The sequence below is a fragment of the Mauremys reevesii genome, linkage group 15, assembly GCF_016161935.1.
Source record: "Mauremys reevesii isolate NIE-2019 linkage group 15, ASM1616193v1, whole genome shotgun sequence".
NCBI classification, from domain to species: Eukaryota; Metazoa; Chordata; order Testudines; family Geoemydidae; genus Mauremys; species Mauremys reevesii.
The window spans coordinates 8,213,836-8,239,735 of NC_052637.1; the positions used below are offsets into that span (position 1 = coordinate 8,213,836).

The 25,900-nt window shown below is 51.8% G+C and overlaps 1 protein-coding gene and 1 long non-coding RNA gene across 2 annotated transcripts; both read left to right on the top strand.

The window, feature by feature from the left end:
• Window positions 1-2,485: 2,485 nt before the first annotated feature.
• LOC120384028 lies at window positions 2,486-5,998 on the top strand. Its single transcript, XR_005588608.1, has 3 exons — window positions 2,486-2,545; window positions 2,772-2,867; window positions 5,377-5,998. It is a non-coding gene; the product is annotated as an uncharacterized LOC120384028 (long non-coding RNA).
• Window positions 5,999-12,547: 6,549 nt separating this feature from the next.
• On the top strand, window positions 12,548-23,239 carry LOC120384026 (E3 ubiquitin-protein ligase TRIM39-like). Its single transcript, XM_039502344.1, has 6 exons — window positions 12,548-13,260; window positions 14,450-14,545; window positions 16,671-16,901; window positions 17,926-17,948; window positions 20,149-20,264; window positions 21,873-23,239. Exons 1-6 carry the CDS (start codon window positions 12,844-12,846, stop codon window positions 22,412-22,414), a joined length of 1,425 nt encoding a protein of 474 aa, XP_039358278.1. The 5' UTR covers window positions 12,548-12,843; the 3' UTR covers window positions 22,415-23,239.
• Window positions 23,240-25,900: the final 2,661 nt, after the last annotated feature.

Genomic DNA, 25,900 nt, shown 5'->3' on the forward strand with positions numbered 1-25,900 from the left:
ACCACAAGGCAACCTCACACCACCCCCTTCAACAGCCACTTATAGTATCTAGAGGAGAACACATATAGATAAGATTGTTATCAATTAACATCATTGATAACAAACAGGCCTTTGTTTTATCAGCACATTTTGCCAGCCAGTCTTTGTAGTCAGTTTCGTTTAGCCGGTTGTCATTGAATGTGCTATTTCTGAGGCCAGCTTTTTTTCCGCCTGTCTCCTCGCTGACTCAAACCCTCTCTCGTACACAAGCGCGTGGTGCGCTTGCGTGTTGGTGGGCAGACAGTTGCTGTGTTGATCTGTCGCTTAAATTGTGGCAGTGGGAACACTGCAGCATCTTTAGCCGGGCACGGAAACTTTTAACATTAGACAGCCAGTGTATTGTGAGAATAATGCAAAGCTTTAGACCCACATAAAACAAACCTGGCAGATTAGATTATTTTTCCTGGCAACAGGCATATGCATAAAAAAAAATGCCCAGGCTGGCATAGGCACAGGATCTAGGGGTGTGTGTGGGGGGGTGCTGCAGCACCTGCAGGTTTTACATGGGGCTCTGCTCCTGGCCCTGCATGTAGGTCCTGGCTGCCAGCCCTGCACCCGGGCTCTGCTCCTGGCCCCACACCGAAGGCTCTGTTTCTGGCCCCCCACATGGGGTCCTGGCCCCACTCCTGGGGCTCTGCTGCTGACCCCACACCCAGAGTCCTGGCCCCGCGCCCAAGGGTCCTGGCTGCCTTGCCGGCCCTGCACTAGGGGTCCCAGCTTCCAGCCTCAGCCCTCTTACCACTGTCCGGGTGCCTGCCTCCTGGAGACATGGCCCTGCTCTTGGTCCCACCTCAGGGGTGGGGGGGCACGAAGGGGGGTTGCAGACAGGGGTAAGGGGGCTGGCTTTCGGCACCTGCGCTATTAAACAGCACCACTGCAGGCTGGTCAAATACAGGCCAAGTGGTAACCCCACTCTCCCCTAGCGTGACCAGATGTCTCAATTTTATAGGGATTTTGGGGTCTTTTTCTTATATAGTTTACTATTACCCCCCACCCCCTGTCCTGATTTTTCACATTTGCGGTCTGGTCATCCCCACCATGACAAAACACCAAACGGATTCCTCCCACAGTGTCACCACCCAGGGATTTAAGGTGTTAAGGTTCCCTGCATAGAGAGGAGTCACATGACTCTCCACTACCCTGGGGGCTGGAACTGCTATTCAGGACTCATTGCAGCCCAGCCAACCAGGGCTGGCCCAGGCATGGAAACACCCCTTTCCTGCAACAGGCAGAACATGTAAAAATGTCACAAAGAATTTGCCCTGCTAGCTAGATTTGCTGCTGCCTGGAGGAGCCCTCAGCCACTGTAGAGAGTCTCCAAAGAGAGCTGACTTGTTCCATCTGTCGGGATTATTTCAAAGAGCTGGTGTCCATACACTGTGGGCACAATTTCTGCTGACCCTGCATCAGTCAGTGCTGGGAGGGATCGGGTAGGTAGAAACTTCTCCTGCCCGCTGTGCAGAAAAACAGCCCAAAGAAAAAACTTCAGGCCCACTGGGGAGCTGGGGCATGTTATTGAAATAGCCAGAAGTCTGAGTTTGCAGGCAGCCAGAAGCTCAGGAGGGGAGGGAGGATGTGAGCAATGCCAGGAGGTCCTGAAACTCTTCTGTGAGGAGGATCAACCGCCCATCTGTCTGGTTTGCAGAGAGTCCAAGGTTCCCCGAGCTCATGTAGGTAAGAACTTGAGAATGGCCACACTGGTCAGACTAAAGGTCCATCTAGCCCAGTGGTTCCCAAACTGGGGTTTGTGAACCCCTGGGGGGTTGTGAAATGTTACAGGGGGTTCTCGGGGAAAAAAATCCCAAATGGTGGACAGAGCTGTCCCTAGAGACCCCAGGCAGTATGGGGCGGAGCCCCTAGACTTCCAAGAGCTAAGCAGATCAAAGCAAGCATCTCCATCACACTGAGGAGATTTAAACCTCAAGACTCCGTATAAGAAATGGAAAGGGAGTAGATATTTTTTGCTGTTTTTAAAATTAAATAGGCAGCTAGTGTTGTTTTAAAAATTATTATGAAGAACAAGTTTAAGCTTAAGGTACCTTAAATACCTTCATGCTGTTTCACATCTGATACTCCTTGATGAAACATAGGAGCCTTGTCTTATAACAGGCTTATGCAAAGTGATACAAGCTACGAAAGTGAGATCTTGGAAGATTGTTGCCATTTTCATAATGTAATAAAAATACTGTAATGATAAATAATAATAAATAGTGTGTAATAAGCATGTCACAAAAACAAATGTTATATTTCCAAGATCTCTGCTTTTATAATTTATACTCAGATAAAGGAGAAAATCCTTGGAAATATTCATTTTTAGGAGGGGGTTTGTGAGACTTGACATTTTAGTGAAAGGTGTTCACAGGTTGTTAAAATTTGGGAACCGCTGATCTAGCCCGGTATCCTGTCTTCTGACAGTTGCCAACGCCAAGTGCCCCAGAGGGAATGAACAGAACAGGTGATCCTCAAGTGATCCATCCCCTGTTGCCCATTCCTGTACCCAGAAAAGGTAAGATCCTTTTCTACGGCTACAGAACTTGTACCACTGCCAGGTTAGGTTTGATCACTATTGCTTCCTCTAGTATTTCAGAGGGCAGGAGTCATCCCTGATGCAGAGGCCTCACAAGAGAAAGAGACCAACTTCCTCCGCCCCATGAAAAAATCTCCAAACTAAACTTGTGTGCATGTCGCACACCCATCAACTGACCCCCCCACATCTCTTTCTCTTTGCTCAGGACCAAATCCAGGCCCATTTGGAGGCTCTGAAGGAAGACAGGGAGGAGCTGGAGGAATGTAAAGATATGGAAGAGGGTAGAAGCCAGGAATACCTGGTAGGTGCCCATTGTAATGACCCAACAGGGACATGGGTGCTGGGGGTGCTCTCCCTGGGTGGGTGTCACCCTCAGAGTGTCAGGAGATTGTGTGTGTGTGTGTAGCATGTGTCACTTGTTGGGATTGTGCATGTGGGAGTATGGCCCTCTGTAGGGCTGTCCCTGTCTCTGCACTGTGGCTGGGTCTGATTTCCAGCAGCCATGGGTAGCCAGCTACAGTCACCAAGGGGGGGTGTTGTGAACTCTGCCCTGAGCAGTCCAAGGTGTAGGGCCTTTGTTTTGCCTCCCTCCCCATTGGGGGAAGGGGGTAAGTATTAATCTGGAGCAGGCTGCCACCTCCCTGAAGAATGACTAGCTTACAAAATCAGACATAAAAATACAAAAGCGTCGCAGCGCGCATGCACTCTTACTGGAAAATTTCTTCCTTTTTCATGTGTGCTATAAAATTATGAAATAAATGGTGACCCTAGGCCGAGGAACACTGATGTAATATATAGAGCAGTATAAACAAGTCATTGTTGGTATGAACTTTTAGTTTGTACTGACTTTGCTAGTGCTTTTTATGTAGCCTGTTGTAAAAGTAAGGCAAATATCTATGTGAGCTGACATACCCCCTGGAAGACCTCTGCACACCCCCAGGGGTACATGAACCCCTGACAGAATCATTGGTGTGGAGTCATTCTTGTGTGTTTTGGCCAGTCCCAGGATCATAAGCAACCAGTCAGCTGTACTATAGGCACCCTGGAGTCTGGAGAAGCTAATGCTCTTTTCTAAAGTCCTCTGAAACCTGCCTGCTTCCTCAGATTGTGCTGCAATTGGGTGTGTCTCATATAGGGTGGATTGATTCAAATCACCACGTGGGAAGCCTGGCTTTAAACCATCCGTTTGAATCAACGTTCTTTTGTACTTCACTTATTTTCTGAAGAAAGGGACATTCTCACTGTTTGAGAGCACCACTGAAACATGCAGATTTACAGCTCAAAAGAGCCTTTGCACTAGGTTTGGTACCTCATTTTGCTACCTAAGAGAGTGCACTCTCTGTACATTCATATATGCAATTGCATAGCAAGTTATTTTCAGATTCTTATGAATTGTACATTTTTAGTGTGTTAGAAAGTGGGGACTGATATATTGCTTATTTACTGGCTAATTAACTTTTTATTCACATGCTTGTCAAGCTGCATTAGGAAGGTAACTGGAATTTAGTTAAACGCACAAAACAGCATATGCAATTTATTTCTATTAAAACAAAACCACCTTACTTAAACATTTACAACTACATTATAATCAGTTTAGGCCTTAATATATTTTGTATTAAATAAATATTTCATTTAAAACAGGTTTATTAAAAATATGATTAAAATAAAAAAAATCCAGTTGAAATCAAAATCCATTTTTCCTCTTTATTAAAAAATTCCTCTTTATCATTGACTTTTATCCATTCTGGTCTCATGGGGCTGCAGGACAAAATGTGAGGTCACTTCTGCTGGGGGTTCCCCAGATTCAGCATCCCCAACAAAACAGCATTGCGTAAGGTTGACAGATTCTACCAGGCAATTATTATTTTATTTTACAGTAGTCAGGCTGTGGCTTGGCGAACTTAATCTGCAAACGGGGGATATTGGAATTTAAGATTAAATGTATAATACAATTTTGTGGCTTCTGTCCAAAGCTCATGGCACACAGCAGAGGTTCCTTGCATCTCTCCAGCCCCCCATCCTTGAGGGCCAGTCTCCTGTCCCCCTCTATTTCAGGGACTCCCTGCAACTCCCCCAATCTCCCCCACACCAGCAGCTTTGGGTGCACCCTCATTCACCCTTAACCCAATGGCAGGGTCCCTTAACCCCCCCCCCGCTCCACCAGGGGTTTGGCTGCACCCCTCTCCACTCCCCATTCTCTCCACCATGTGCTCTTTCTTCCTCTGCCCCAAAGTACTTTTCTTCCCCTCCCCCTGCATGGGAAGGGAGGGAGAGAGACAGCTGGTGCCTCTCTGCCTCACCTGGAAGGAGGCTTAAAAAAGCAGGATATTAGGAAGGAATGAAGGGAACCTTCCCTTATTTACAATCACAAATCCCATTGAGTTCTCACTACAAACCCTAATGGAGAAGTGTAGCATGGCCTCCTGGCTTCAGCTTTGTTGACTGTAGGCATTTCAATCCCTTGGATGATGGTGTTTGCTGGTTGTAAACTTGCTTATCCACTTTGTGCTTGAGTTTGTTGCTCTCCCAGTAAGGATGTTAAGGAGGCCCTGGGCTCTGTGCTATGTTAACTATGAAATGTCCTAGGATCAACCTCTCTATAAAATCTGAAACTCTAGGAATAATTTGGGAAACTAAACAAACAGGCTCAAAACATAATTGTTAGCAATTTAACAGGTTTACATGGGAAGAAAGGAAAGAACCAGCAACTGCAATATAAAAAATCACATGAAATCTATTTTTTAATGATGATTTTCATCCACCCTGTCTTTCTGAACTATCTTTTTGCCTGTTTTTGCTCCTCTTTGCAGGAACAGACTGAGTCTGAGAGACAGCTGATTTTGGCTCTGTTTCAGCACCTGCACCACTGTCTGGAGGAACAAGAGCGGCTCCTGCTGGCCCAGCTGGAGGAGGAGACTATGAAGATACAGGAGGAAAATATCACCACACTCTCGGAGGTGCTTTCCCATCTCAGCAAGTTGATCGTGAGATGGAGGGGAAGTGCTGGCAGCCAGTGAGTGAGTTCCTGCCGGTGAGACCTCAGATCTTTGCAGGGAAATATAGAGAAGGGGTAAAAGGTTAAAGTCAGAAGCCACACAGGACTGAAACTTCATAGATCTCACTATAGGTGGTTAAGTATAAACTCTCCCTTGTTTTCCATGGCTTTATATGATCATTATTTTAGTTCATTTTCCAGCTGTGATTTGTTGGGGTGGTGAGGTCCTAGGAGAGGGGTATGATTACAGATATTTTAAATTCTTTGCTTTGAAGCTTTCCTCTCCTGCTCCGTGTTGGACACAAAAAGAACTCAGAGCATGGGCGCCGACTCCATGGGTGCTCTGGGGGAAAAATTGTGCATGGTCAGCACCCACTGGTTGGCCCCACCAATTAGCTTCACCCCTCCCCCGGCAGTGCCTCCCGCCTGCCATTGATTAGCTGTTCCACAGCATGCAGGAAGCACTGGGTGGGGAGGGGGAGAAGCAGGGGCAGGAAAAGGTGGGATGCGTTCAGGGGGATGGGGCAGAACAGGATGGGAAGAGGTGGGGCGGGAAGTGGTGGAGTGAAAGCGGGGTGCATTTGGGGGCGGAGCCATGAGTGAAGGGGTGGGGTGGGGCCTGGGGAAGACTGGGGGGGTCAAGCATCGCTGGGGAAATGAGAAAGTCGACGCCTGTGAGTCAGGGCCTTGCTTGCACGTGCTATCCCTGACACCACCAGCCTGCCTACACTGGCATTGTACTGCAGGCCAATGGCTCACCTCTTGTGTACATGCACCACTGCAAAACAGAGGTGGTGTTACTGTATAGCCACCGAGCTGTGCTTCAAAGGGACAAGCTGGCTGCAGCTCAGTGAACGTCCTGATGGTTGCGTGGTGCCGTGTGTAATTGGTCACTGTTATGATTATTATCAGCTTGGGAATGAACTTCCTTTTCTCTTCCTCCCTCTTAGGACATTGGAAATGCCTTGATCATGCACATGGCTCCTTCCAGCTCTCCCACCCCGGCACTGTGCTGGGAAGGGGCCCAGGCATCGGCAAACTGCCCGGGGCAGTGGCATAGTTCATACCCTCATTGACCTGGGTGGCACAAAATCCTGGTGTTGAGGCCCTGTGATCCATCCTTCTAAAGCAGTGGTCCCCAACCTTTTTCACTTGCGCCCCCCTTATCTGGTCCATGCCCCTCCCCCACAGGAGCTGGGGTAGGGGGGTGATAGAGCAGGACGGGGGAGGGGGAAGCTCCATTCCAGAGGTGGGGAGGTGACTGGGACAGGGAGGGGGAGCCACACTCGGGGCAGGATGAGGGAGCCTCCAGCCGGCTCTGCATGCTCCTCCAGGCTTCAGCAGCAGCTGCTGGTCTTCCTACCCCCTGGTGGTGGAGGCCGGTTAGTAACCGGACTTTTAGTGTCCTGGCAGCTGGGACTGGGGGGCCCGGGCCGGAGCGGAACTGCGGGCAGAGCAGGGCTGGGTGGCTCTGGGCTCCCTGGGCTAGCCTCATGGGCTCCCTGTTGGCTCTGGGTCAGTGACTGCCCACTTTAAGGCCCCTTCACACTGCCCGAGGGGTGAAGTTGAAAAGAGGCCTCGGTGCACATAAACTTCGGCCCAGCTCCCTTGTTTCATGCACGGGTTTCAGGAACGCTCTCACCCGCCCTTCAGCTGACACAAGAGTCCGCCTCCACGCTGGAGCGCAGAAAGCACCACGAAGCACTGAGGACCAGTGCACAGACCTGAAGCTCCACAGTGAGTCAGCAGCGATGCCCTGAGGAGAGGCAGGCTGGTGACGGGCTGCAGAGACGGGAAGTGGATGCCAGGACGTTGTGAGCGGATGCCAGGCAAAGCCTCACGTATCTGCCTGGGCAGCAGAAGAGGCAAACTGGTGAGCGGAGGCTCTGAGTGGAGGGAAGTGATTTTGGAACAAAGTGGCCTGTTCGGAGCCCAGCGAATCCAGCCCCAGTGGGGCAAAATGGCTGCACTATGGTATTATCCAGCTGGCCGCGGCAGGTGGGGGGGCGGTGCACAGATCCATTGAAGGGCTGCAGCAATTCTCCCCCCCACCCCAGCGGGCAGAGGGTGTGTGTGCAAAACGCATCCCCCAATAACACCCCTCCCAGGGCTGCTCCCAGCTGGAGCAGTTCACGCAACAGCCTGGGCTCAGGGTTGGGGGGCCTCCAGTGCCTGGACTGTGGCCTGGCCAGCGCTCTGCCCTCGAGGTCCTGTCCTTGCTCCCCCTCTTCCCTCAAGTCCTCATCCTCGCTCCACCGCCTCCCTCACCTGCCCCTTGCTCCTTCAGAGGAGCAAGTGGCAGGTGGGCAGGGCCTCGGGGGAGGAGACGGAGGGGAGTGGCGGGTGGGTGGGGCCTCAGGCCCTGCTGCCTCCCCAGGCTCCCCACCCATCCCACCATTGTCCCTGGCCCTCACTGCCTCTCCGGCTCCCTGCCCATCCCCCCAGGCCCCTGCTGCCTCCCTGGGCTCCCCACCCATCCCCCCACCCCATCAAGCCCCTGCTGCCTCCCTGGGCTCCCCACCCATCCCCCCAGACCCACACTGCCTCTCCAGGATCCCCCCCACCCCTCAGGCCTCTGGGCTGGGGCTGGGTGCTGGCTCTCTAGGCTCCCCACCCATCCCCCCTGGCCCCCTCTGCCTCCCCAAGCTCCCCACCCATCCCCCCATCATCCCTGACCCCCGCTGCCTCCCTGGGGTCCCCACCCATCCCCCATCATCCCTGGTCCTGATGCCTCCCCACCCAGCCCTCATTGCCCCTGGCCCCTGCTGTCACCTCATTCATCCCTCCATTGCCCCATGTTCCCACAGCCTCCCCGGCTTCCTCCTCCTATCGCCCCTAGTTCTCACTGCTTCCCCATTGCCCAAAGCTCCCTTCCACAGCCTCGCACTGCAGGCCTACCCTGATCCTTGCCTCTTGACCACGGCATTCTGGGTGGTTGCCCACCCGTAAGGCTGACCCTGCAGTTTTCTCTTCTCAGTTTTACATTTCTGGGGAGATGAACGTGGGTAACATACAGTTTGGGTTGTGATGGGTCCCCAGAGTTCCATTCAGCTGTTGAAAACTGGAGCTGTTTTCCCCACACTTTAGGAAAGGGTCCAGGGGATGGATCACTTGATGATCACCTGTTCTGTTCATTCCCTCTGGGGCACCTGGCACTGGCCGCTGTCGGAAGACAGGATACTGGGCTAGATGGACATTTGGTCTGACCCAGTCTGGCTGTTCTTATCCTGGCTCTGAATTAGCCTGGAAGCTCTTTAGGGCACGGCTGCCTTAGATTTTTAAAGGTATTCAGGCCCCAAACTCACATTGAAATCAGTGGAAGTAAGGCCCCTAACTACCGTGGAGGAGTGTGGGGCTTGTTCTGTGTGACTAGGGTTACTAACTTTCTAATTGCACAAAACAGAACACCCCCGCCCTGTCCCTTCTCCGAGCCCCGCCTCCCCGCTCACTCTCCTCCACCCTTACTCATTTCACTGGGCTGGGACAGGGGGTTGGGGTTGGGGTTAGGGTGTGGGAGGGGGGTGAGGGTTCCAGCTGGGGGTGTGGACTCTGAGGTGGGGTTGGAGATGAGGGGTTTGGGGTGAGGGTGAGGGCTCTGGGCTGGGACAGGGGGTTGGGATGCGGGGGTGGGGGTAAGGACTCTGGCTGGAGGTGCAGGCTCTGGGCTGGGGCTGGGTTCTGTGTCCTGATTTTATCTACCAATAAGAAAGAGGCCAAAGCAATTACGAGGTAGGGCGACCAGACAGCAAGTGTGAAAAATCGGGACAGGAGGTGGGGGGGTAATAGGAGCCTATATAAGAAAAAGACCAAAAAATTGGGACTGTCCCTATAAAATAGGGACAACTGGTCACCCTATTACCAGGGGTGGGGGACGAACCCCCCCTTTGGGGAGGTTAGCTCACTGGCTCCATCTCTTGAGCTCAAGCCCCCACCCACCAGCTTGAGCCCCAAGATGCCCCCCCCCCTGTGATCGGAGGAGCCCTGGCCCACCAGCCTCAGCCCCCAGGTAAGCTGCCAACACTCCCAAGCACCAGGCCGGCCATGAGCACCAGACTGGGCCACTAAGCTGACCCCCTTCCTGGGCCAGCCTAAGTGTTGCCCCTGGCCGCCGGTGGGCCTGAGCTCCAGTCTTCTGGCCGGAGCTGAGCCCCCGCTGGCTTCTGGGTAGAGGGAGAGGGAGGGTGGGGCTCCCAGGGAACATCGGCGGGGCCACAGCCTGGGTCAGGGGAAGCTTAGCCTGCCCTGGTCCTTAATACCTGCCACCTGTGGCAGTTACCCCAGAAGCTCCCTGTCACTCAGTGGAAAGGACTGTGTTCGCTCCATTAGGAGCCAGGGCCGAGCAAGAATCTCCCAAGTTCATGTGCTCCAGTCAATAAATAAAAAGCCTACACTGCCTTGTAAACCCAGGTCTCCTCTGACTCGGGTCTGTGGCTTGAGCTGTGTCCACACTGCACCATGACAAGGCTTGGACCCGAGCCACAGCAGGACTCGGGTTCTGAGCTATTCCCATAACGGGGCCCTAGACACTCACTGACCCGAGTCACACTGATTTGTGTGTGGACGGAAATGGGGCTTGGGCTCAAACCTGAGTTACAGCCCAAGCTTAGTGTGCGGTGTAGACATACCCTGTGTGGCATCAGCTCTCCCCAGTCCTGTTGAGGCCTTTCCGCATTGTACTGAAACCACAAGGGGGTCCAGGTGGAGCTGTGGCCAGCTGGGTGGGAATGCATATCAGCTCCACTATGTCTTTTAGAACTTACTTTAGAACTTGAAGAATGCACAGGTCTGGGCCATGGTACCCTTCCCACTGAGTGCGCCATCTGGGTGTCTGCAGGCAGCTGTAGCCAAGGGAGATCCCTAGTGGTTCCAGCCTGGGGGTCTGATCCAGTGCAGGGACCCCGGGACATTACATGGATAGCCCTGCTTTCGTGGGCATCCCCTAATGTCCATGCGGGTTGCCGTGAGTCCCACGGCTCCTGCTGTCTGGCCTCTGCCATAATTCTTCAGGGCAGGAGATGCAGGGGGGCGAGGGATCTGACTGGGGATCATTGACTTTCCCCAAACATCTGATATATTATCACTAAGACTTAAGATTTTGTCATGGGCAATAAAAAAAATATGCATGGAAGCCCCCCGTGACCTGTCTGTGACTTTTACTAAAAATACCCCTACAGTTTGGGGAGCCCAGCTGCAGTCCCCACACTGCCTGAAAAAGTTAGGCAGCTGCAGGGGCTGCTCCAAGCTCTGGGGGCCCCCACCACCTGTGGGGGCTTGGAGCTCCAGGGTCCCTTCACTTGGAGCTCTGGGGTACCCCTGCCACCTGTGGCCGCTGGGAGCTTTGAAGGACCCTGGTGCTTGCTGCGGCTCAGAGCTCCTGGGGCCCTGCTGCCATCAGCAGCTCAGAGCTCCTGGGTCCCCTGCCCCATGCGGAGGCTGGGAGCTGCAAAGGGTCCCACCGCCTGTGTCGGCCAGGAGCTGTGCCGGGAGTCCCACTGCCTGCAGCAACTTGGAGCTCCAGGGGGGCCCTCGCCGCTGTGGCCAGGAGCTGAGGTTCTGCTGCCCGCAGTGGCTGGGAGCTCCGGGGGCCCACTGTTACCCGTTGCCATGGGGAGCTGTGGAGTCCTCCTGCTGCAGCAGATGGTGGGGGGACCCTGCAGCTCCCGGCCAACAGGGCTAAATTCATGAAGGTCACAGGAAGTCGCAGATTCCGTCACTTCCGCAACCTCTGTGAAAAAATTGAAGCCTTAATTATCACTGAATGTTTCATTACCACTTTGTGTGCCTTTGTGGGCACAGATTGCACTGACTCTGAGCCTTAACGCCCGAGGCAAACTTTGCAAATGCAGTAGATTGACTGAACAGGTTTAAGATTTTGCTTTGAAGTCCTGCTCAAAACTTCCTTCATTAGGAGCCTCTCCTCACCTGACACAGAAAGGATGGTGGGAGAGGAGGATGGAGGGTCGGTAGGAGGTAAAGTAGAAAGGGCAGAGCTTAGGTCAGGGGTCGGCAACCTTTCAGCAGTGGTGTGCTGAGTCTTCATGAATACACTCTAATTTAAGGCTTTGCGTGCCGGTAATACATTTGAACATTTTTTAGAAGGTGTCTCTATAAGTCAGTCTATAATATATAACCAAACTACTGTTATATGTAAAGTAAACAAGGTTTTCAAAATGTTTCAGAAGCTTTATTTAAAATTAAATTAAAATGCAGATCTTATTAGTTTAGTGTGATCCTTGCCCTTGCTTTTCCTTGCTGAGTTTTCCAATGTCTGGTGGCACCGATTTAGATACTTCAATCTGCACACAGGCTTCTGAGTTATAAGTTGATAACCGCCTGACAGGAGGTCAGCGGCTGGAACCCCAGATCAGCAGCTGAAGTGAGTGGAGCTGGCGGCTGGTAGGGCTGAGCAGGGCCGGAAGCCTGGACCCTGTCTGGCAGGGGGCCTGTGCTGGAACTCCAACTGGAAGCAAGGTTAGGGGGGCTGTGGAGGGGACCTCGGCTGGCAAGGGGCCAGCAGCCAGAACCCCAGAGCAGCAGCGGGCTGAGCGGCTCAGCCTGCCACCACTCTGGGGTTTCCACCACTGGCTCCTGCCAGCTGGGGTCTCAGCCCACTGCCGGCCTGGGGTTCCTTCCCCCAGGCCAGCAACGGGTGCTGAGTGGGGCTGTGGCACAGGGGGGACCCCGGCTGGCAAGGGGCCAGCAGCGGGAACCCCAGAGCGACAGACTGAGTGGCTCAGCCCGCCCTGCATGCTGTCAAAAATCGGCTCGCGTGCCACCTTTGGCACGCAAGCCGTAGGTTGCCAACCCCTGGCTTAGGTTATGGCTTTAACTGTGCATTTCAATTTTGCCATGTTTTGGAAGGAGTTTGCCTTGGTATGTAAACAGGATCAGGGCCTAATTTATGTTTGTCAGTTTCTTATATTAAATAAACAGTAACCTCTAGTGGGCCCATATGTCATTAGGTTTAAATGGCTATTTTATATATTTATTTCTGAAAAAGCGACAGTGTTCTCTCAGGGTTTTTCCTCTTAAAGAAACACAGAAAGATTTATCACTTCCCCCCCCACTTCAGCACTGCTCTTTGCCTGGGGGAATTTAATATCGGTCCCTTCACAGAGAGCTTTGCATTTCTCTGCACACTCTCCAGAGCCTGAAAATCAAACAGGCTTCCCCCCCAGCTCAGCCAATGAGAAAGACCCTAAGTGAACAAACACCCAATTGCGGCTGCAGTCTAAAGGCAGGAAAGTGAAATGAAACCTGTCACTTTCCCCTGCTGGGAGCCATGGCTGCAGACAGCCCTGTACAGAGGCTCCAGGATGAAGCTTCTTGTTCCATCTGTCTGGAGTATTTCAAAGACCCGGTGTCTATCCACTGTGGGCACAACTTCTGCCGGGCCTGCATCACCAACTACTGGGAGGAATCGGATACCAACTTCTCCTGCCCCCAGTGCAGAGAAACTGCCCAGCAGAGAAACTTCAGACCCAACAGGGAGCTGGCGAAAATTATCGAAATAGCCAAGCGGCTGAGCTTACAGGCAGCCAAAGGCTCAGGAGGCGAGCGAGTGTGTGAGAAACACCAGGAGACCCTGAAGCTGTTCTGCGAGGAGGATCAAGCCCCCATCTGTGTGATCTGCCGAGAGTCCCAGGCTCACAGAGCTCACACGGTGGTTCCCATAGAAGAGGCTGCCCAGGAGTACAAGGTAGGGAAGCCCAGTCTGTTGTAACAGGCAGGAGTTTAAATAAGTAAAGCATCACATAGAATGGGATCTTCCACTGTGAATGTCTAGACTTGCACATATTTAGGTTTCTCGCTAGTTTAATCTGAATGCCTCATTTCCTGTGTGTGTATATATACACACACACATACCATTAAGAAGACAGGAAATGACACTCTTACATTAATTGATCTCTGTTCTCAACCTCTTGCTGAATAACGTCTGGGAGTTGGATCAAAGTGACGCTGAACTTTTGCTACCTAATAGTTCTGTTCAAAATGACATTGCTCAGGAGTTGAATAAAACCGACAGCACTAATACAGGGCCCGATTCAGCAAAACGCTTCGGCATGAGCTTAACTTTAAGAGCATGAATTGTCTGACTGAAGACAATGGAGCTATTCCCTTAATCTAACGCAGTGGTCACCAGCCGGTAGATCACGATAGACTGGTCAATCCTGGAGCCTCTGCCAGTCAATCGCGATCTCTGGCTGCTAAAAGTCTGGCAGCACAGCAGGTCTAAGCAGGCTCCCTGCCTGCCCTGTCCCCACGCCACTCCCAGATGCATGTCTCTGTGGCATCTGAGGGGAGGGGGCAGTGGGTCTCTGTGAGCTGCTGGCGCCTGAAGCACCGCCCCCGCAGCTCCCATTGGTCATAGTGCCCGGCCAATGGGAGCTGTGGAGTTGGCACTAGGGGGGCAGGGCCAGTGGCAGTGCAAGGAGTTGCCTGCTGCCCTCTCCCCCCTGGGCCGCAGAGACATGCCAGCTGCTTCCCAGAGCGGTATGGTACCAGGACAGCCAGGGAGCCTCCCTTAGACCTGCTGCACAGTCAACTGGGAGCCACCTCGCACCCCTTCCTGCACCCCACCCCCTGCTCCAACCCAGAGTCTCCTCTTGCACCCAATCTCCCTCCCACCCCCTGCCCCAGCCCTGAACCTGCACCCAAACTCCCTCCCAGAGCTTGCACCCTCACTCCCTCCTGCACGCCAATCCCCTGCTCCAGGCTCAATCTGGAGCCACCTTCCCAGGGCCGGCTTTTGAGTTAAATCAGCTGTAAAGAGTTTAAACAAATGCAGTCATATCCGTGCAGCTGGGTTGTAGGGACTGGATTCTCCCTAAGCTGCTATCCAAAGAAGGGAAAAAAAGTTGAACACCCAACATTATTTCTTTGCTCAGGAAAAAATTCAGATCCAATTACAGATTCTGAAGGAAGAGAGAGAAAAGCTGATGGGATTGAAAGTGACCAAAGAGGCAAGAATCTGGGAGCATCTGGTAGGTACCAGTTGTTATTATCCAGCAAGGACGTGTAGGTGCATGTCCCTCCCAGGGTGGGTATCACTCTGGTAGTGTGGGGGTCCTGGGGATGGGAGAGTCTGGGTCTCATGCTGTGACCACGTGTCACTGAGTGAGATCCTGTGTTTCTATGTTCCCCTTTGGGGATGTCCCGTCTCTGCCGGCTGGATTGTGGCAGAGACTATGTGTCTTGTACTCAGGCTGGTGAAAATGCTCCTGGACTCTGATATGTGAAGGGGGAGAGATGCAGTGTGTGATCCTGGGCTGGCTTGCACCAGGCATGAGGCCATGGCCTGGCTGCCTCCCTTCCCTCTCCTGAGCAGCCAGAAGCATCACATCTGCTCCAGGGGCACAAGGCAGCTCGTGTGATACAGAAAGTGCCTGTTCTTCCCCCATCCCTGCCAAGTCCAGGCTCAGTCTGGGTCTGTGTGTCTGTGTTTGGACATGCCGGGAATTTCTGGGGGTTCCTGTTTGCACCCCTAGATGTCTACATGTTTGGGCATCTCTGGGAGCTGGGCAACTATCCGGATTTCCTGAGTTAATGTTTTAGCGCAGGGGTCAGCAACCATTCAGGAGTGCGATGCCAAGTCTTCATTTATTCACTTGGATTTAAGGTTTCACGCGCCAGTCATACATTGTAATGTTTTTAGAAGGTCTCTTTCTATAAGTCTATAATATACAATAAAATATAATATACATGATTGTTGTAGGTAAAGTAAATAAGGTTTTAAAAATGTTTAAGAAGCTTCATTTAAAATTAAATTAAAATGCAGAGCCCCCCGGACCAGGGGCCAGGACCCGGGCAGTGTGAGTGCCACTGAAAATCAGCTAGCGTGCCGCAAGTTGCCTACCCTGTATTAGAGGGTTAAGCTGTCTGTTGAGTTCTCTTTTGTTTCATTCTTTTTTGTTTGTTTGCTTCCCCCAGCCTCTCTCACTCTCAATGTCATCCAGGGTCTGTCTACAAAGTAACTAGACACCCATGGCTGGCCCGTGCCAGCTGACTGAGGTTCGCCGGGCTCAGGCTGTGGGGGTCTAGGACCCTGAGAAGTGAAGGGTCCCAGAGCTCAGGCTCCACCCTGAGCCCTGAAGTCTACACAGCCATGAAACAGCCCTGCAGCCCAGAAGCACCGACTTTCTGTTTTCCCTGTGGGTGCTCAACCCCCGCTCTGCCCCACGCCCACCCTCACTTCCCCACTTCCCCCAAGGCCCTGCCCCATTCCACACCCTGCCCTGAGTGTACCCCAGCCTCGTTCCGCCTCTTCCTGCCTCCGCTTCTCCCGCTCCCTGCCCCAGCGCATCGTGCATGCCACTGAACAGTTGATCACTGGCATGTGAGAGGCGCTGTGTGAGGAGAAGGAGCTGATCAATGGGGCCGCTGGTGGGTATTGAGCACCCACTCTTTTTCCCTGTGAGTGCTCCAGCCCTGGAGCACCCATGGATTTGGTGCCTGTGCTGCAGCCCAATCCCTGCAAGCCCAAGTCAGCTGGCACAGGTCAGCTGCAGGTTTTTCTTTGCTCTGTGGATATACCCTCAGAGTCCTGTCTTAACTTCTCCTTCAGGGACCTACCTGAAAGGTCACAGACTCTCTCGTGTCAGGCACATAGACTCACCAGTCAGATTACAGCCAGCAGGGAACTGTAGGAAAATCTTCCCCCTAACAATACTGGGAACTAGATAAATTCCTGGAGAATTGGTCCATCAATGGCTATTAGCCAGGATGGACAGGGATGGTGTCCCTACCTTGGTTGCCAGAAGCTGGGAATGAGTGACAGGGCATGGATCACTTGATGATCATCTGTTCTGTTCATTCCCTCTGAAGCACCTGGCATTGGCCATTGTTGGAAGACAGATAGTGGGCTAGATGGACTTCTGGTCTGACCCAGTCTGGCCGTTATGTTTTTATGGGAAAGTTTCTCTCAAGCACTATTTAAGATTGCAATAAAATACCCCTTCCCCCTCCCCATTGAATACCCAGGGTCTCATCTGGAGCTGCCATGAATTGGCAGAGCTGCCTTGATATTCGTAGAGTTAAACCAGCTGAAGATCTGGCCCCAGGTGACTCACTCTGTGGGGCCTGCCCTGTCCTTTCCCTTCCTCATTACAGGAGCAGGTAGAAACAGAGAGGCTGAAGATTCTGTCTGAATTTGAGCAGCTGCGGCAGTTCCTGGAGGAACAAGAGCGACTCCTGCTGGCCCGATTGGAAGAACTGGACAAGGAGATTGAGAAGAGAAGGGATGAGAACATTGCCAAACTCTTGGAGGAGATTTCCTGTCTAAATGACATGATCAGCGAGCTAGAGGGGAAGTGCCAGCAGCCAGCGAGTGAATTCCTGCAGGTGAGATACTGGATCCTTGATACGCAAGAGCCTTGAAGTCCAGGAGTCAAACACTAGAGTAGAACTCCCGGGTTATGCAGCTGACATATAATTTTTTACTCTTTCTATCTATTAGTATTGTTATTTGCTTCATTGTTCGGAGAACCTGGGTATTTTAAATCAAATATAACCTATCTAAGTACTCAAATGTCCCCCATGACCATCAGATCTGCATGCCTCCCCAAAATTAATGCATTGATCCTCTTCTTAGGGAAGGATTATTAGCTGCAATTTACAGATGGGGTGGACTGAGGCAAAGAAACCTGGATCCCAAAGGGACTTGTCATTGCAAGGCCTAACTTTTGGGTCCTTAGAAAATCACTGTAACAACAGTGGGATCCACAATGTCAGGCCCCCAGGCTCCCTGCACGAGGCACTGGCAGAGCTAGGCACTGAAGGACGGGAGCCACAAAAGCCAGCATGCTAGGCAAGGAGCCGCCGAAGCCGGCCGATGGGAGATGCCGAGGAGAGGGGTGTGTCTCACGCCCACCACTCTTACAAAGAGAGGTGCCCAAATCTGGACTGCAGGGGAGGTGCCTGGGTTTTGCAAATGGGAACCCCTTACCTGGAGACTGGTGGCTTCTGGTGCTTAAATCGTTCTTGTGGGAAAGAGTCAGGTGGGTAACTAGTGCCCAACAAAGCCACGCTGGTGGCAGAGCCGGCTTACTCTTGCAACCTTTAGCTGAGTAATAAGGGTACTCGGTCGGGAGGTAAGAAATTCTGGTTCAGTCCCTGTCTGATGAGAAGAGATGTGACAGGGGTTCCCCACCTTAGAGATACACACCCTAACCCCTGGCCTAAAGAGCGGATTTCAGTTTGCTTCTCTTCTAGCCTACTCGAAGGAAGGGGCACAATGGACTAAGCAGTTAGGTACAAAGAATAGCCCTAAGGTTATATCCTGAACTCATCTAAACAGCTACCGAGATTGGTTTGCGTTGCATCTCGTTGATTTCACTAAGGTTCCTTCTCTCCTTTCCCCTTCTAGGATGTCCGAAGCACCTTGAGCAGGTACGTGGCTCCTTCTCACTCCCACTCACAAGTTTCTGTTCTGTTATTATCGGCTTGTATTGTGGTAGTATTTAGGGGCCCCAAACCACAGACTAATAGGGCTCCATTATGCTCAGCACCCACCGGTGGCCCCGCTGATCACCTCCTCCCCCTCCCTCCCAGTAGCTCCCGCCCACTGCGGATCAGCTGTTTGGCGACGTGCAGGAGGCACTAAGGTGGAGGGGGCAGAGAGAGGGCAGGGCGCACTCAAGGGAAGGGATGGAATGGGGTGGGAAGAGGTGGTCCGGGGTGGGGTCTTGTGGGAAGGGATGGAGTGGGGCAGAGCGTGGGTTGAGCACTCCCGGGAAATGAGGAAGCCAGCGCCTGTTCTGCCATACACCTCACTGGGAAAGGATCCCTCCTTCCTTGCCCTTTTGACTAAGACAAGCATCGGTGTCCTATGCTCCAGAAAGCCTTACCGTGCAGGTCCCTCCGAATGAGGAGACCCGGGTGCTTTCCTCCTCCTAGAGGGAAGGCAGAGTGAATTTCCAAACACACAGTGGCTCTCGTAGTGAAACAAGATTTATGTGAACATAGAGCAAAAAGATCATTTTTAAAAAAATGATGATCTCCACTTATCTATGTTTATATCTCTACTGGCTGAGAGCAAAATTCTTGGCTACCTGATAACTTTTGGGTGATGCATGAGACAAGCTGGAGCTGTGGTGTTCTCTCAGTCCACTTCCAAGCGCTTAAATGGCCACATCACAAAGATGTACAGCACAGACGTCATATTTTTTGCCCACTTATTGGTAAATCACAGCAGGAAAGCCAAGGATCGAATTGGCCGTGGGTTCAGATGGGTTTTGTCTGGTCCATATATAAAGCACAGGAATAAAACTCTGTTAGGGAAGCTTCAACTGAGGGCTTGTCTACACGGCCACCTTACAAAAATGAAACTTGCTTGGTCAGGGGTGTGAAAAAACACACCCAGTGGTGAGCTGGAGCTGGTTCGCACTGGTTCGCGGGAACCGGTTATTAAATTTAGAAGCCCTTTTAGAACCGGTTGTCCTGAGCAGGATACCCAGTTCTAAAGGGGCTTCTAAATTTAACAACCGTAGCAGGTAACCCATGGAGGGGGACACACAGGGGAACCGCTCCCCGCCTCAGCTCACCTCCACCTCCCTGGGCCTGAGCGTGAAGCCACTGCTTGCTTCTCAGCCCTCCCAGGCTTCCTGCATGAACAGCTGATTTGCAGGAAGTGGGGGGGCTGCAAGCTCCGCCTGACCCACTGTTCCAGGCGCTGCGCAGTGGTGTGGCCCGGCTCCAGCCGAGCGGCATGGCTGTAGCGCTGCCAGCCACCTCCAGGCAGCACGGTAAGGGGGCAAAGAGCAGTGTGTGTGTGTGTGTGTGTGGATAGGGCAGGGGAGTTCCGGGGGGTGGAGGGAGTGGATAGGGGTCGGGGCGGTCAGAGGGCAAGGAACGGGGGGTTGAATGGGGACAAGGGTCCCGGGGGAGCAGTCAGGAAGGAGGAGGGGTTGGATGGGGCGGTGGGAGGCAGTCAGGGGCAGAGGTTCCAGGGGCGGTCAGGGGACACGGAGAAGGGGTGGTTGGATGGGGCAGGGGTCCCGGGAGGCCATCAGAAATGAGGAGGGGTTGGATAGGGCAGTCAGGGGACAGGGAAGGGGGTGGGTGGATGTGGCAGAAGTCCTGGAGGGCGGGGGCGGGCCACGACCCCCTTGTGGGGTGAGAAGGGAACCAGTTGTTAAGATTATGGCAGCTCATCACTGAACACACCCCAATGAGTGATGCAAGTTTCAGCGCTGTAAAGCGGCAGTGTAGATAGTGCACCAGTGCTGGGAGCTACTCCCCTCGTGGGGGTGGGTTTTTTATAGCGCTGGGAGAGAGCTAGAGCTGGAGCCGCGTCTACACGGCCACGTTAAAGCACTGCCACGGCAGTGCTTTAATGTTGGTAGAGAAGACATACCCTGAGGCTGGGATACACAAAGGCAGTCTAGGGGCAGAATCCTGGCCCTCCTGAAGTAAAAAGAAATTTTGCTATGGACTTCACTGGGATCAGGGTTTCACCTCAGTCCTATCAGGACAGCGGGGTTCCATAGCATAAAAGTCATGGGGAAAGATTTTTTTTTTAAAAAAGCAAACAAACAATGGAGAATAAGGCATAAACTAAATAATGAATTAGAAGAGTCTTACTTTCCAGGTGTGAGCTGGGGAAGGTCCCGCAACCGGAGGAGGTTTCTCCTGAGCCAGAGAAAACCCCCAACAGCATCTCTCATAAAACTATTGCTCTAAAGGAGACGCTGAGGAAATTCCAAGGTACAGAGAAGGGATCTGGGAAGAGGGGAACTTGACATAAGACAGTGGGAGGAGATGGACCAATTAGCTGTTCATGTAAAGTCCAGACAATAACAGTAAACCATGATGTTGTCATTACTGAACTCTGTAAGGGCCTAGAGCAGAGGTTCTCAACCTTTTTTTGGCTAGGACCCGCTTTGAAAATATTTGAAAAAATGACGACCCCCTTCCACACTGCGCCTTCCTTACTTCTGTGCTGCTGCTGGCGGCGATGCTGCCTTCAGAGCTGGGAGCCACACTCTTGTGAGCCCCCCACCCCAATGGTCTTGCGATCCCCTTTTGGGTCGGACCCCCACAGTTTGGGAAATGCTGGACCAGAAGAGATTCCTTGGGACTAGAACGTAGGATGAGAGCTGGTTGGAAAGTGAGAGGTGTTTTCTTTCTCTCTCTCACACACACTTACTTTTGAAAATGTTTCTTTACAAATAATTCATAAGTATTATCGAAATTTCTTTTTCCCATGGGGCAGTTCTATCCTCCCCAATGCCCTCACCTACCACCTCTGATCCCTCCTTTCACCCTGCACCCCCCCGGGCTATCCTTTTCTCTACTTCTACCTCTTGGCTGAGGAACCCACCCAGGCTGCTGATGCTGGTGTCCCTCCTCTGAGGGCCGGCCTTAGGGAAAATGGTTCCCTGGGCGCATGGGCGGCAGGTGAACCCCCCCTTTTGGGGAGGGTAGCCCCCAGCCCTGCCCTCCCTGTGCTGACGAAGCCCTGAGCACCCCAGCTGCACCTAGAGTGACCAGACAGCAAATGTGAAAAATTGGGATGGGGTGGGGGGTAATAGGAGCCTATATAAGAAAAAGATCCAAAAATTGGAACTGTCCCTATAAAATCGGGACATCTGGTTACCCTAGCTACACCGGCCCAAGCTGCCCCAGCCAGCCCAGCCCCTGGCCTCCAGTCCGAGCTAAGTCCCTGCCAGCTTTAGGGGAACATGGGTGGGGCCCCAGCCTGGGTTAGGGAGGCTTAGTCTCCCCTAGCCTTTGATATCCACTGCCTGTGCCTGGGCAAACTTGTATTTTGGTGCCCCTGGCCCCCACAGGTGCCCCACCACCCTATCGCCCCGACCCCACTGGTTCCCCCCATCCAGGCCCCGCTGCCTTCCCTCAGTGCTTAATTTGTATTGAAAGAGGTGCTGGTGCTCAACCCTGGCACAAATTAAGCACTGGCTGTCGGCAGGACAGGGGGTAGGAGGTACCAGTCTGGTGTCCCCTTAAATACCACGCCTTGGGCGGCGGCCCAGCCCACACACCCACCTCTAAGGCCAGTCCTGTCTTCACTCTCCCCAGCTCTGTGGCTAGGAGTGGGGCAGCAGGGTGGGAAGCAGAGAGGCAGAATCTGCAGCCAAAACTGCAGCTGTGACAGCACCTCTAGTGCCTGGGAGGTGGGAGCCACAGTGAAATCCCCGCTCTGCCCCAGCAGAGGCAGCTCGCTGCAATCCGGGACAGAGAAGCAGGAAATCAGGGAGGGTCCCAGCCAGGATGGGGCTGCTGAGAAATGGTCCTAGCCGCCCCCAGGACTGAGCTCTGCCCCTAACACTCTGATTCGCTCTTGGTCCCCCCTAGCGGATGTGACTCTGGATCCGGACACGGCTCATCCCCGCCTCGTCCTGTCTGAGGATGGGAAAAGCGTGAGATGGGAAGACACGCGCCAGCACGTGCCCGACAATCCCAAGAGATTTGATTCGTCTCGCTGCGTGCTGGGCCTGGAGGGCTTCTCCTCGGGGAGGCATTACTGGGAGGTGGAGGTGGAGGATGGGGGAGCCTGGGCTGTAGGGGTGGCCAGAGAGTCTGTGAGGAGGAAGGGACGGGTCAGTGTTAACCCGGAGGAGGGCATCTGGGCGGTGGGTCAATGTGGGACTCAGTACCTGGCTCTCACCTCCCCCAAGATCCCCCTCTCCCTTGCTGAACGGCCCAGAACAATTGGGATTTATCTGGACTGCGAAGAGGGGCGGGTGGCATTTTTTGATGCTGATAATGAGGCCCCAATATTCACTTTCCCACCGGCCTCTGTCCCTGGAGAAAAAATCCTCCCTTTACTGTGTTTGGGGAGAGGATCCCAGTTCAGACTGTGTCCCTGCATCACAGGGTATAATGTAGAGCCTTAGAAATATACATGGTTAGCCTCACACAGCCCAGTTTGTCCTGGAGGCCAAAGGGTATTTGTGCATGTCAAACCCAAGAGAAAGGGGAAAAGGCATCGACCTGTCTGTGTATCCCAACACTGATTCTGCAGGATTCTAGCAGTTTGCAGGGACATAGACCGGGACGGGGGCAACCGGAACCAGAAATGGGGCATTGGAGAAGGGTAATTGGGTAGTGGGGAACGGGGAGGAGGTGGATACTGGAGAAGTGAACCTGAAAGGGTGGGAGCTAATTAATAATCTCCAGTTTTGAGTGGGATTTTACAGGTGCATTTTTAAAAAAAGCGAATGGATTCTACATTCTTATGATCCATGGAATAATTGTATTAAAGTGAATTGTAAAGTCCCCAAGGTCCTTTTTAATCTCCTGGTGGGTTTAAAAAGAAAAAAAATGGATTAAGTGAAACTGCAATAAGGGAGGCAGTGTGGTCTAGTGGATACAGCACTGGATTCAGGATTGCTGGGTTCTCTTTCCAGCATAGCCACTAGCCTGTTGGAGGAGTTTGGGCATGGCTCTGTATCGCTCTCTCCCCATCTGTGAAATGCGGCTGATACTGGTCTCCTTTGTAAAGTGATCTGAGATCCTTGGTTAGAAAGTGCTGTCTGAGAACTACATAGAGGCTTGCATCAGTGTGACTGAATCTGTTTCAAGCAACACCCTTTTAGTTGAGCCTGTGAAATGCTGTGTGTAGACAAGGCCATGCGCGCATCACGCTTGTTAGCAGAGACTGATACTGGGCTCTTGCACAAACACAGCACTATCTTCACTGGGGGACAGGAGCTGGTTGTGTCTGATGTATTAAAGCGGAGCTCCAGACCTGTCCCCCTCCCCTCCCAAGGTCTTTTCCATTGGATGCAAAACACAGACTCCCAAACGGGTGAAAGCTTGTGTTCCAGGGCCAATCAAGAACCTCCAGGATGAGGAAGCAAGAGATTGGAGATGGATGGCATGGGAGAAAAAATATCCCTTGGATTTCAATGTACTGCTATTCTAGCTCTGACAAAGGAAGGAAGAATGGCCGTGTAGTTCAGATGTTAGCTTTGGACTCAGGAGATGCAGGCTCCTTTCTTGGCATTGCCTCAGGATTCCTGTGTAATTTGAAGTGAGTCATTAGACCGCTCCATGCCTCAGATTCTCCATCAGGAGTGTGGGGATTGCACACTTTCCTGAACTCACAGAGGTTGTGGGAGGTTAGATTAGTTCGTGAACGTGAGCTACTAACACACTACAAGATGAGACAGCAAATTGGTCACACGTGGTTTGAAAGTGTGAGTTCTCCACCTCGTCGCAGCGATATGGGGGTTATTGGAACAGGAAAAATGTCCGAAACTTCCAAACGGAGTGATAGAAAAAGACAGAAATTAGAAAAATTCCCATATACATGGTTGGGAAATGTAATTCACCTACTGGATGCATACGGGTATTTAGCCTGTATATAAGGTGTCTATGGCTAATTTGGATATATCGGATTGTGCTTGCACATTGGCACTAGAGTCTCAAACACACACTATGCTGATGTTTCATTATGCATATCTCTTAAATTTATAGTTATGTTCACAGGCGCCAACTTTCCCATTTCCCCGGGGGGTGCTTTATCCCTGCTCCGCCCTAGGACCTGCCCTCACTCCACACTGTCCGCCAAGGCCCCACCCACCTCTGGACCCAGAGAGACAAAAGATTCTTGCCTTATGCCAAAGCTATAAAAGGGGGTGAAGGAAGACAAAGGGGCTGCCAGTCATGAGAAACCCCCTGCTTACCACCTAAGATGTCTGCTGGAAGTAACAAGGACTGTACCAGGGGAAAGGATTGGGCCCAGACTAGGAAGGAGTCTAGTCTGTGAAAGAAGCTGTGAAAAGTGGAAAAAAAAAACACCTTGGGTCAAACTGGAATTATGCTTCCCGTTCCTCCGTCAGGATCACCAGGGAAACACACCAAAATCCCAAGAGGAACAACTCTTCTCTGTTTTATTTACCCCCAACGCAATCCTCTCCGCTTCTTCTGCCTCCCTCGAGGCTCCTCCAGGGACAAAAATCATTGAGCTGATAGGATTTGGGGGATAGAAACGGAGAGAGGGGGTTTGATACCTCCTGAGAGGATGTGGCCACGATAGAACAGCTCTCTCGGTTTTAGAAGCCTCCTAGCCTGGCTCTTTTGTTGTCAATTCTGTGCCATCAGGAAGCAGCGAAAGCAGGGTAGTTAGGGCAACCGGTGATGTTGCACTCCATACGTTTTATGAAAGGATGCTTATAAGTGTGAGTATGATGTAACTGGAATATGCTTGATGCAAAAGGTCTCTTGTAAGGTATCATAACAAAGGTTCTAACCTACTGAATATATGCCTCCTATTTGTATGCATGTCTCATTCTTGTATCTGAAGCTGGAAATATGAAGTCTAACTCTGAGGTCCTATTGTAATTATGCAAAGCGTGGGCCACTAATGGTGGTTTAAAACGATCTTGGGTGAAAGTGCAATGTTGTTATAATTTGGGTAAGGCTAGGTAAGAAGGAAAAACTAAATTGTTTGCACAAGTAAGTGTATTTGTGTAAAAGGGTGCAGAGGCTGGGCTTTAAGGGGCAGCTAGCCATATTGTAGCAGTTGGAAGCTTTGCTTTCCCCATGGCCACCAAAGAGTTTTCAAGCCTTCTGAAGGAGGCCAGAAAGTTGCCTTCTTCCTGTTGAATTCCAAGTGAGGAAGGAAAGGTAGACTTTTGTTGAAGAGAGTAACTTAACTCCCTGACCGGGAATCGAGCCTGGGCAATGGCAGTGAAAGCACCAAATCCTAACCACTAGACCACCAGGGAGATTGCATTTGGGTTGTTGGGCGTGACTTTCTAGACCTACTTTCTGTCCAACTGAGGCCATTCGTTCGTCTTCAAAGGAGGTTAACACAAGCTCTGAGCTCTTCGTTTCCTTATGGTTCCCTTCCTATTTTTATCACAGTCAACTGATATGAAAAAGAAACAGAAAACATATTAAAACAATTTCCAGTATTGTTATACATTGAGGAGATGTCTTTTTTTTTAAAACAGTTTGATTGCTATCTTGTTTTACTCTCCATGGGCTTACAGAAATGTACGAGGGATGAATAAGATGTGGTTGGAATCTTCAGCCTTAAGCAATCTCCATCCCAGTGAAGAGGGCTGGTGGAGGATTTGAGAAAGAAGCAGTTATCTCAACTACTGAGTGCTGGCGAAGATATAGAAAGAAGTAGAGAAGCTATAGATCACTGCTGGGGGGGCAATGAGCTTCTGAAAGGTTATTTTTTCCCTCTCTTGCCTGGGCTAGAAGAGACTCAACTCTCTTAGGACCATGGAATTGTCAATTTGTCTTCTCTTCATGATGTACTGAAGGTCCCAGACAGCCTCAGATGGTTGAGTGGACAAAGAGTGGATTCCCTTGGGTCCTGAGACTCTAAGGGAAAGAGTGATGTCGAAGAGTGCAAGATCAAA